This window comes from Peromyscus leucopus, chromosome X (genome assembly GCF_004664715.2).
Source record: "Peromyscus leucopus breed LL Stock chromosome X, UCI_PerLeu_2.1, whole genome shotgun sequence".
Lineage (NCBI taxonomy): Eukaryota > Metazoa > Chordata > Mammalia > Rodentia > Cricetidae > Peromyscus > Peromyscus leucopus.
The window spans coordinates 41,229,172-41,242,118 of record NC_051083.1 but is presented as its reverse complement, the minus strand read 5'-3'; the positions used below and the strand labels follow the sequence as shown (position 1 = coordinate 41,242,118).

General features: G+C 33.6%; 1 protein-coding gene across 1 annotated transcript in view; it reads left to right on the top strand.

The window, feature by feature from the left end:
- Cfap47 (cilia and flagella associated protein 47) overlaps positions 1-12,947 on the top strand; it is a 236,509-nt gene that overhangs the window by 126,981 nt on the left and 96,581 nt on the right. The window contains exons 40-42 of the mRNA XM_028872040.2: positions 1,664-1,744; positions 7,143-7,207; positions 9,050-9,195. Coding sequence (XP_028727873.1) covers positions 1,664-1,744; positions 7,143-7,207; positions 9,050-9,195 — 292 coding nt within the window. The remainder of the gene's footprint in view (positions 1-1,663; positions 1,745-7,142; positions 7,208-9,049; positions 9,196-12,947) is intronic.

Sequence of the window (12,947 nt, the reverse complement as noted above, 5' to 3'; positions counted from 1 at the left end):
CTTTTTTTGTTGTTCTATATTTAATGCTACATTACCTCTTACTTTCTTTTACTTCTTTAGTATATTTCTGTAGTTCTTTGAAGGCATGTGTAATAATTAGTTTGAATTTGTTTCCTGGTAAATATGATATCTGGGTCACAGACATTTTCAGTCATCTGTTTCTTGTTTCTTTACATTTTCATATTTTTCTCTTTTTTATTTACTGTCTTTAAGATTTTTCATACAACATATTTTGATTATATACTTTCCTCTCCCCTAACTTCTAGATCCTTCCTACCCTCCCAACTTCATGCCCCCTGAAAAAAAAAACAAAAATGCATTTCAAATAATTAAAAAATATAAAATTTCAAACAAAAAAATACAGACAGTGCATAAAAATCACAGAGTTGTGTTGGCCAACTATTTGTGAACATGAGACCTATACTGGAGTGTCGTCTATATATCTAGTGTCACTCCAAGGGAGGAAAATGATTCTCCCTTTTTCAGCAGATATCAGCTACAAATAGTATCTTGGTTAGAGATGGGGCTTTGTATTCAGTTCTGCTTCATCTCTGTGCTTGGATTTTGTCTGGCTGGGACTTTCGCAGGCATTGATGTCACAGTCTCCGTGTGTTTACATATGTATCCTTCCTGTTGCATTTGGAAGACATTGTTTCTTTAGAGTCATCTTCAACCTCTGGCTCTTGCAATTTTCTTCCTCCTCTTACACATAGATCCCTGCAACTTGTTCAACACATCCCACTTAGGGATGAGTGCTCCAGGGTCTCTCACTCTACACATCACCTAGTTGTGGGCCTCTGTGTTAATTTCCATCTATTGCAACAAGAAACTTCTCTGGTAAAAGGTGAACAATACCCTGATCTATGGGTATAGTAATATATCACTAGGAGTCATTTTGTTGTTACTATTACTACAGACTAATAGTAGTAGGTTTTTTCCTAGGTCCATGACCTATCTAGTTTCAGGTTCTTGGCTGTGTTAACAGTGTCAGGTGTGGCCTCCATCTTATAGAATGGGCCTTAAATTTAACTAGATAGTGTTTAGTTACTCCTCTAATATTTGTGTTACTACTATAATGGGGTTTGTAGCTGGGTGATAGGGATTTTTTTCCCTTGAGTAGCATGCATAGTACCTTCCAGCTCCTTGAATACCCAAGTCAGTAGGAGTGAAGCTTCTAGTTGGCATAAGGTTGATTTCTTCAATGTCATAAGCAATTTGTATCTTTAAAAAAAGAGCGTTCTGTCGGGTGGTGGAGGGTAGCCAGTAACATTGGCAAAAGTCTATAATGTTTGGCAGACTGATTGATGACACTTTAGCCAATGACTCAACAAGATGTTTATGTTTCATAGTTTCTATGAAGGATTCTGGACATATTTGAAAATGTGTTATACCCATTTTGAATACTAGTTCTATCTCCCCTAGGCCTGTTTATTTGTATTTTATTTTAATTTTATTTTCTATATAAATATTTCACATGTTTCTGTTTGAGGTCTTCCCCTTTTCCCTAATATATTCTTTGAGTTGCAGAATGAGCGAGCACATATGTATACTCTGTGAATATAGGTTATAGATGATGAGAAAAAAATGAAAAGGAACCATGGTTTGTTGTTATCTGAATTTTTCACATTACAATTAGAAATAATTATTTCCATGTTTATTTCAGTGTTATTCTTGTGGAATCCACAACACTTATGTACTTGCCATCACAAATAACTTCGTCTTCCAAAGCTACTGTGATCCGAGAGTAAGCAGCTTTGATTTTATACTTATATTGAGCAAGTGGGAGAGTTCCTAGGCCAGATAGCCTACCTATTCTTCTGGCTGACATGGCCTGCATTTGTATAGGAGATCTTATGTTAGTTTTTAAGGATGACACACAAGTATGCTTTAAAATGTTTGATCCAATAATTCTGTATTTTTATATTTTTCAGTTTCTTGCTTGAATAAGAGATTCTTTGTCATCACAGATTTTGCTTAAATGGCTGTAATATATTCTTTTCATATTAACAGTGAACACTTATACTGTTCACTTATATTTTAGAGCCATATTCCTTTTCAGTGTTGTAGTATCTGAACATAAAAACCCAACATCATAAAAAAAAATTATGAATGAGAAAATTTAGTTTACTTACATGATTTGAAATACAACATAGGAATTTTATATCACAAAGCTGGCATGTTTCATTGTTTTCTTGTCCTTTTGGTTGGGAGCCTTAGCCTTTAATGGCTGCGCCATCTCTCCAACCCTTGTGTATCTTTTAACGTGCATAATTTGATCAAAGGTTGTAAAATTCTCATAGCTCTTGACTGCAAAGTTACCAGTAAGGACACAATATTTTCTAATGTATCATTCCTAAATATAAAAAAAATGAAATGAGCAAGTATATAATAATGAAATTATTTTTTTTCTACAAAGGGTATTTTGAAAGTACCCATCAAAATAATGATCCACTCACCAAGAAGCACAACCAAAGGAAATGTGTCTACCATATTTCTAAAACTTTTGGATTATTCTGTTTCATGTGTTTGCTTTTTGTTTAATATATCTCCTTAGTTCTTTTTCTATGTCTTCTCTGATGAAAAAAGTGAAAAGAGTATTTTTCAAAAATTTTTTGGAGACACGTTTCTCTGAGTAGCTTTGGAGCCTTTCCTGGAACTTACTCTGTAGCACAGGCTGGCCTTGAACTCACAGAGATGCACCTGCCTCTGCCTCCCAAGTGCTGGGATTAAAGGCATGTGTCACCACCACCTGGTGAAAAGAGTTATTTTTTTAAACAAATTTCCAAACACAAAGAAAATGTTATGAAATGAATTTAAAATCATGAGCAGAATGAAAGTATGATGTAGTAGGCCAAAAATTTATGCAAGTTAATATAGCCTACCATATAAGTATGTTGACTCATGTAAATATGTTGTCTCAGTAATATCCTAGAATATAAATTTAATCATTAGACTATCAAGAAGAACAATATATATTTTTTAAAAATTTATTGAAATTTAAATTCCTCCACTCTAGTCACAGTATAATATTGCACTTCTACAATGAGAAAGTTATGTGATAATATTTTGCATTGAAAAGTCTATATTATTTTTAAGTGATGTCTATAAGAATCAGTGGGGATATTTTTTCAAGGTTTTAATCACATAAGATGTAAAACCTAAATTTCTCAGCAAGGGAACTGGCTTACATATTCTGGTATTGTTTATATATGAGATAAACATACCTACACAAACTAAATAATAAAATCATTTGCACTTTGCCCTTAGCTTTCATTTTTGTGTAGGTGTTTGTGTCTTAAAAATGAATCTTGCCGGGCAGTGGTGGCGCACGCCTTTAATCCCAGCACTCGGGAGGCAGAGCCAGGCGGATCGCTGTGAGTTCGAGGCCAGCCTGGGCTACCAAGTGAGCTCCAGGAAAGGCGCAAAACTACGCAGAGAAACCCTATCTCGAAAACCAAAAAAAATGAATCTTGTACTCCCTAGATATTCCAGAGTGTCCTCAAACATACAACATCTTCCAGTGAGGGCTTTCAAAAATGAAGTTTTCATATATGTGGTTTCAAACAGCAACAACAAAAAATTAAACGACACTGAAAATAGAGTTGTTTTACTTAAGGGTATGTGATCCACAAATATGATAAAAACTATTAAGGTGTTCTTTTAAACATTCATTGTGTGTGTGTGTGTGTGTGTGTGTGTGTGTGTGTGTGTGTGTGTGTGTGTACATATTTCTTCAGATTCCCATAAAAGCTAGATAGGACATTTGGATTCCCCTGGAACTTGAATTATGAGCAATTGACAGCTTCTTTACATGGATGCTGGGAAACTGAACTGTGATCTTCTAGAACAGCAACAAATGTTCCTAAATCTGAGCTATATCCCCAGCCCTAAGCAGTTCTTACTTTAAATAAATCCAAAGGAATTACCAGATAGGGATTAGTACAGTGACTTTAGCTAAAGTTTGAAATTTATCAATAGATTGGATGTGCTCCAAATGAGTACATTTTCTGTTATTTCTTTCAGTGATATGATTTGCTAGTTTCTTCCAGAGATACTGAGTTTTTTATGTGTTCAACAGATTTTTACTTAGTGGTACCACTAGCAGTGCTGTAATTAGGAAATGAAGATGACTCAGGTGTATGTGTGACTCATAAGGAGCCAACCATGAAATAGAGAAGAAAATAAAAATCTCTTAAGAGTGAAGCACTTTGACGGAGTAAAATGCATTAATTATAATATTTTATGTCAAAAAATACCTTTTGATCTTCTTGTTTAAGTAGTGCTATTATCCAATGTATTGGAGAACATCTGGCATAGATTATAGTCTGGTGTTTTTGCATAAGTTGGGCTCTGAAAGAATGAGTAAAATGATGAGTAATATCTTTCTAGACAGAGTCTAAAGGATGGGGAAATGTTTCCTATACACATAAAGATCAGGAGAAGGGGGAATTGCAGAAGCAATGGTAATGGCCAGGCAAGGAGATATGAAAGTACGATTTTACTCATGGTCTATAAGAGAAGTAGAGATACATATGAATTAAGGCTGAAAGGATGCTAAGTGTTTAACGTTCTGCTTCCTAAGTATTCCTTATAGAGTACATTCCATTAGAGATCGGACGCTTCATGAATTTACAACACTCATTATTTTTCACTATATTACAAAATTTCTGGACTCAAAATAGCCATGTAAATGAAGACCCAGTTAGAGATAGTTATAGATCCTAGTTCTTATTAAAAAAAAAAAAAAAAACAACAAAAGCTAAATTTTGAAAAGACATGACTTAAAAATACTTCTGCTACCCTGAAAATTAGGAACATTTCGTTAGAGTGTTGGACAAGTGTTTGAGTGTATTAGGGCACCTATACCAATTATACCATAGATTGGATGGCCTCTGCAACTAATATTTATATCCCACTGTTCTGAAAACTACAGAATCCATGATAAAGACAGTATAACATTTGATGTCTTGTGATCATTTATTTCATGATTTATAGATGATTGCCTGGCTGCTGTGACCTCATAGACTTTCCATATGGCCACTGATACATGCCCCCTCAGTTTTTAAAGAAACATAGACATATGGAGAATAAAATGAACCCAAACTTGATTCTCTCATATACCATCTCATGATGTATAAACATTAGATTTGAACAATATTGTTGGCTCCCCGGATTATATAGAACCTTGAATATCTACCATAGAGTAACATCACGAAGACTCTAATAAAGTTCTCGATAACCCTTTTTCAAAATATTTTGGAGTAGGATATAACCTTTCAAGCTACCTTTTCAAGTTCAGAAGATAACCAGCTCAATGATGTTTTGACCATTCTAGATTGAGAAGAGCTATATACCAGTACCCAAAAGTAAAATATGTCATTCATCCATATTTCAAAAAATAATTTCTATTCACTCACTCTCATTCATTAATGAATTAACAAGAAATATTTTTTGATCGAGAATTTGTAAACACTTTATCCTCTTTTGGTGCTGTTTTCCCCAAGACTAGAAAGCTTTCAAAATGCTCCTCATGAAACATCTCTAGCAGGCATCTGTGAATATCTAAAAACATTTAAAAAGGATAGGGTATCAGTAGTAGCAAAAAGGCAGGTGAGATATTGTTTCTTTTGACTTTGGGTTACCAAGACACTAATTTTATAAAAGAATGGTATTTGTCAATGAATTTCTAGACTTGTTATCATTAAGTATAGTAGAATTTTTAGAAACCATACAATTTTGACTAAATTATTTTCAGATTTCTCCCATAATCATAATACTTAGTTTCATAAGAATGTGAGACAGGCTTCTAAATCCACAATGTTTTCTGTCATTATCATGAGCAGTATTTGAATCTTAACTTATCTGAGTTTAAGAATATTCTTTGGAGATGAGGCAACTTTCAAATATTTCCAAGGGCTTTTTTATTATTTGATTCTGACAAAACACACAAAAGAAAAGGGATATGAAGCTCAGACACATGTACTTTTCTATAGACTCTGATAAAAAGGATTCAAAGACTAGAGATGAGATTGCAAATATTGAACAAAATGAACCTGTAGATTATCTGTGACTTTTAATCAATAATTCTGCTTAGGTCTCCATTATCAAAGAGATGACAATGGAGCCATATATGGAGAAATAAGACACTATCTTTATTATTCTTTTTACTTTTTTGTGTGATCTATATTTTACATGTGAAAGTATCTAGCCATTGTAGAAAGGACAGCCTTAATTAAAGTGTCTATCAGATGCTCACATTACACAAAATATTTAAGGTTCCTTACTTTTTAACAAAAGCTATTCCAGTACTTAAATTTCCTACCAAAATATGTATTAGTAGAATTAAAGCATGTAATGATTATAAAAGTGGGAAATAATATCAACAAATGTGTTGCTAAGAGAGTTTTATTCATGATATTCAAATGGAATTAAAGGGAATGGAGATATTTATGATAACTTTATTTAGAAATAGTATTTTTCAGGGTCAAATTTAGGTATATATCTGTAAATAGTAAATATTGCTTGATAGCTTAGGGATCAAAGTAATCCTAAACACTAACTAAAGTGGGTAAAAGTTCATGGCTCTGTCATTTCCGGAACTGCAACTGAAATTTTAAAACTGCCATGTATCCTACATTTATATTTATAAAATGGAGCAAATATGTAAATAATTAAAAAGATTTTTCCTGGAAAGGAAATTCGTTCTACAACCACTTTTGTAGAGAATTTCTGTTTAGCTCTGAAATATACCCTATTTTTGTCTCACTATTTAAAGGTAAAAGAGGAACATTTCACTAATATTTATAAATAATGTTAGGCATTTGGGCACATGCCTTTAATCCCAGTACTAGGGGGACAGAGAGAGGCAGATGTCAGTGAGTTCAATGTCATCCTGATTTATATAATAAGTTGTAGGCTAGCAAAGTGTACACAGTGAGAACCTCTTTTCAAGAAATGGTAGAAATATGAAAAATTCATTTTCTCTATTTTTCTAATTTTTGAGGTTTTAAAACGATATGAACACCACATGTTGTATTGTAGATAACAATAATTACTAAATATATACAGTCTTTAATAAAAAAATAGAAAATTTTACAAAATATTGGGTGTATAATGTTGATGTTCTTTCTCTCTTCTGATAGTCATCATATGAACAGTGACGCTGCTGATCGGAGTTCTTCCCATGCTGAAAATGGCTTAAGAACCTGTGAGTACCTAAGTGAAAGGGTTCTGGTTTTTTTACTTGGATTTGATTTTTTGTTTGTTTGTTTTGTTTTTTTGAGACATAGTTCCTCTGTACAATAGTCCTGACTGTCCTGGAACTCACTTTGTAGACCAGGCTGACCTCGAACTCACAGAGATCCGCCTGCCTCTGCCTCCTGAGTGCTGGGATTAAAGGCGTGTGCTGCCACATCTGCCATGGATCTGATTTTTATGTGAAAAACAATGAATGAAATATTCATCAGGTTGGTTGTGATGATAGAATGGAAATTTCTAGAGATTTCTGGCTAGACGGAGATTGACTGGTTGGTTGTCTGCCATTTTTGTTGAGTGCCCTTTTGAGAACTGTGCTAACATCTTTCCTTTTACCTGTTCATCTGTTTTCACTAGCATATAGGGACCAGGTTAAATATCTGGTCTCTATGTTACTTTTGAATTTTATTTAACCTGTTTAGATACCAGATATTATTAAAGTTGGAATTGTAAAAATAAAGTTTTTCATTTAATATTATTAAGTAAATACAAGTCTTGAAAAGATCGGCAAAGTTACGCAGAGGTGGCTTCAAAGAACTCCAATTTGACTTTCAGAAGATAGTCCTTATGTTGCTGAAAAGCCTAATGTTTGAACATTGTATTTAGTCATACTCTACTAAGAGTATGGATATGCTGTGAAAGAATGTTTTAAAAGATAGGTAGAATGATGGACAGAACACTGATTGTAGAAATATTATGCTTAACTATATCTACAGAACAATCCATCACGGTTACAGTGGCACACAGAAACATAAAATCAGATGTAACTGTTCTGTCTTATATTTCTGGGTTGACTGGGCTCACCTGCATGACTTCACCTCAAGGTCTCTCAAGGCATTACCATCAGATGGAAGCTGGGACTGGAATATTTCTAAGCTATTTTATTCATGTGTCTAATGTGTAATAATGTGTAATGTTGCCTTTCCCCACTGGTGTCTTAGCTGGGATTGTTGGCTTAAAATCTTACAAGTGGGATTGCCATATGTCTCAGGCTTCTCATAGAGTAATAACTGGGTTTAAAAGTAAGTAAAGAGAAAACATTAGACAGATATTGGATTACATTTCCCCATTTAGTATCAGAAAACATGGCACATTACGTCTGCTGAAGTCTAGCATACAATGTTTGTTTAGATAAAATCACTAAGGTTCACCTATTATATCACCACATTTTAGTAGGATTTGAGGAATCTGTCAACATATTTTAAAACTACCAAAAAACAAATATGTATGTTTTTGTGTATATAGTAGTTATTTCCAATTCAAATTGTCCATTTTACTTTGTTATGTGAATTGTTTCACAGATTGTTAAAATTGGACATTCAAGAGTGACCACATTTATATATGTGAATTTATATATAATTTTATATATAAAAAATTATATACAATTTTAATTTATATATAAATTAAATAGTACTCCTTTCATGAGATTCATTATTAAGGAATTTTTATTATCAAGCTTGAGATCAGGTTACCAATAGTTTTTTATTAAAAAGTATGTATTATCTTTTTCTTTTTTTTCTTTTGGTTTCCTTGTGTAGACTTGGCTGTCCTAGAACTGGCTCTGTAGCCCAGGCTGGGCATCAGATTTACAGAGATCTGCCTGGCTCTGCCTTCTGAGTGCTGAGATAAAAGGCATGCACCACCACAGCCTGGCATGTTTTATCTAATAATATTATATTATAATGTTTCCAACATTTTATTCATCCTTAAATGTTAATTATTTTTGAAACAATAGTTTGTTTGACTAATACTTATACTATTATTTATCAACTTTCTCTGTGTCATGTTTTCTTAGCAATTAAGTCTAGCTTCATCAGAGAATTCTTTTGTTCAATGCATACAATTTTCTTGGGAGCAAAAGGATCTTCCAGCCTGGAGATCTACTATCTTCCCTTTGATATGCACATTCGCTATTGTGCCGTCATCCTGAGCAACGAATCGGTAAGAACAGAATTATTCTCTGTGCTGTTTTTTCAACAGAGTTCTTCTAGTTCTTACTTATCAGTCTTCTGTGGAGTTCATGAAGAGACCCATACTGGCCTGTGTCATGCTAAGTCCTCTACTTATGGTCTATAAAATCTTTAATGAAGGAATTGACCAAGGCTCGCATCTCCTCAGAGTGTCATGTGAGGAAAGATCTGCTTCCAACCTCCCAAGCTGTTTATGGAATTCATTTCTTTTTACCTGTGGCATTCATGTAGCTTAGTTCTTAAAAACAACAAAGAAGAGAACAATTCAGGGGATGGTGGGTAGAGAAGAAGAAGAGATGGGAGACTAACTCTGAGAGACTGACTAAGATAATCTGAGGAGGAAATTTAGAATCATCAGAATATATAGCAATACAGCCACATATATCATGTGTGTTCACTATATTTAACCAATCAATGTTATTAGGAGATAATACTTAGCTAGTATCTATAGAATTAACTGTGTGTGAAAAAATAGTATATTCTATTAATTATAAGATATACTTTAATTTTACATGTAAAATTCCCACTGAGAAAAATTACATCATAAAACTCCCTTGGTTTTATCTTATTCATTACCTAGAATTGTAGATCAGTAGTAGAGGGCTTGTGTAGCATTCACAAGGCCTTGGATTTCATTCTCAGCAATGGAAAGGAAATCTTTTAGGATGGAACTATATTTCTCTCTATATAAAAAAAATGTGAAAATAATTGTAGTTGTTGTTAGATACCATTGATTGTATCAAATGTCCATTGATTGTATCAAATGTTCAAAATACCGTTTAAAAATAATTTTTAATTATAGAAAATTTATTTTCAAGAGTAGAATTATAAAAATCAACTTTCTTCCTTGAAGTAGACTATGGAATATTATCTACCTACATAAATGATAATATAATTATCTACATAATCTAAATTACTTAAAATATAATCAAGCTTATTTTGACATCCTCACTTATTAAAACACACCTTTGATTACATATATTCTGTCCTTTCCAGAGAAAACATTAAGATAAAACAAAACAACAATCAGAAATAAATTGCTACCTATTGGAAAGAGTGCTACAATTTAAAGTATTTGATTGAATTATAGTTGCTTTTAATTTGTACATTCAAGTATATTGCTAATTATAATTTAAAAATACACTTATATGCTTAACTAGCTATTATACATACAATCAAGTACAAATGGTTTGTTCTTGTTATTATTAAATGTGTGATAACCCCTTTCCTAATAAACCCCATTTGTTAAAAAGTGAAGTAATTAGGTCTCTATTTGGTAGTTTTCTACTTATAAAGTAAAACCATTTCTACTAACAGTGTTTCCAGGAGTACACATTTATTTCACTTTTGTGTGTTTTACTTTAATTTTCAAATAAGAAAGGAAATATTTACATAACTTTGAAGATATAGTTGTACAAATCTATCTGTGTTCATAAAAATTTTCAGCTTACAGGCAGACTCACGACATTCCTAAAAGCTCCTGCTATTAGATGCCAGAAGACCAAAATCCTTTCAGGTATAAAATGGAAACTGTAGCAGAATCAGAACTCAGTCCCTGAGGAATTTCATCTCCTGAAGTTGAGAGAATAGGTAGCATACCAACATTATAGATCACAGCAGTAACTTGACATATTGATCTGTCTGCATTGTAGTTTCCAGCATCTGATTTTATTTTATGGAATGGATTCTGCTGTATTCTCATTCTAGAAGCTACCAAGCATTGACTGAACTTTTTTTTTTTTTGGTTTTTCAAGACAGGGTTTTTCTGTGTAGCTTTGTGCCTTTCCTGGAACTCACTTGGTAGCCCAGGCTGGCCTCGAACTCACAGAGATCCGCCTGACTCTGCCGCCCGAGTGCCGGGATTAAAGGCATGTGCCACCACTGCCCGGCTGAATTTATTTTTAAAAGGAAAGTTGTAACATTAGGCAGGAATTTTTTTTTTTTTTTCTTTTTCTTTTTTTTTTTTTTTTTTTTTTTTTTGTTTTGTTTTTCGAGATAGGGTTTCTCTGTGTAGCTTTGTGCCTTTCCTGGATCTCACTCTGTAGCCCAGGCTGGCCTCGAACTCACAGAGATCCGCCTGCCTCTGCCTCCTGAGTGCTGGGATTAAAGGAGTGGGCCACCACCGACCGGCCAGGGTAGGTGGTTTTTTGAGACAAGGTTTTTCTGTGTAACCATCCTGTCCTGGAACTTGCTTTGCAGACCAGATTTCCTCGAACTCACAGATATCTGCCTGCCTCTGCCTCCCAAGTGCTGGGATTAACGGCGTGCACCACCACCGCCCAGCTGGGAATTTTTTCTTAATATGAGAGCTCTTTTAAGTGTGTGGCTTTACATCCACTTGCTGTGGTATACTAGGCCTCTTCCACAAATGCTTGAATTTTATCATTGAGCCAGCTAGCACCTATCTTTCTTTTCTCTAGTATATTTATCTTCCAGTACTTTATTGCCTTCCTATAGCTACTACATACCTTGATTAGAATAAATACTTCTTACATGTGTTTTTGTGTGGTCTTCCCCAAATCCTGAATTTAATTTCTTTTGATACAATGATCAAAAATTTATTATGTAAAATACAAAATACTTATAGAGGGAAGGAACCTATTGTTCTTACAAATGTAAAACTAACAAAAGCTTTTTAACGTGTTTATTGGAAGAGACAGCTAAAGAATGAATAAGAGGTGGATTAGAACTTCCACTTGCATAACAGCTTCAACAAGAACTGAAATTTTTAAAAGCTTGACAACATAAAATCAAGAGACTGAGTGTATATATAGGGCATAGTACAGGAAGTCAAATGAATGGAATTCTGTGGTGTAGGATAACCAAGAATCATCAGCAGTTATATGAGCATCTAATTAGACTTTCTGATCAAATTTTGTCCTTTCTGATAGAGAGAAAGGGAAGAAACCATTGTAAATGAATATCTGGCTTTTATGTACATGGGGCAAAGGAGAATTTGTTCTATACCTACTTCTTTTCAATTGCCTTCTTTTCAAAATAATCCTAATTTAAATCAGTCATAATATGGAGTAGCATATGCTGATTTTCTCTACATCGAACTGTAGAAAAGAAGCTACAATAAGGTTGCTCCTTATTTTGCCCCCATTTTTAATAACATGGCTAAACAGTTCTATGAATATAATGAAGTAAGTCCCAATCACCACATACTCTTATTCATACTTCACTATCTTATAATTACAACTGCCTATTTTTGACAAGGCCAATGACACCATATTCTTAAAAATATTTTAACTTCTTTTTAATACCATCAAATATCTAGTCAGTTACAAATTACCTAATTATCTCATGATTCTACATTTTCCTTCATTTATGCTTCTTTGTTTGAATCAGGAACTAATAATATTTCCCCACTGTCATTTTTCTGTTATGTCTTTAGAAGCTCCTTTCTTTGACTTGTTTTCGTTTGTGCTCTAGGCTCCTAAAGACACCAATTGTACAGGGAAGGAAAATGAAACTCAGAGACCTAGTAAATTTCCCTGAGGCTTAATAGCTACTAGTCAAACAAAACAAGCATGCTCACCACTGTTGATTTCTCTGTATAATGTTGCTGCCCTTACATGGTTCCCACTTACATTTTTGCTTTGTCTATTTAGCCTTTTGTACTTCTTATGTAATAATATGTTCTTAAATGCTTTAGGTGTTCATATGCTCATTTTGAAAATTCACACTTTAAAAATAGTCTCATGGATGTACATGTTCTGT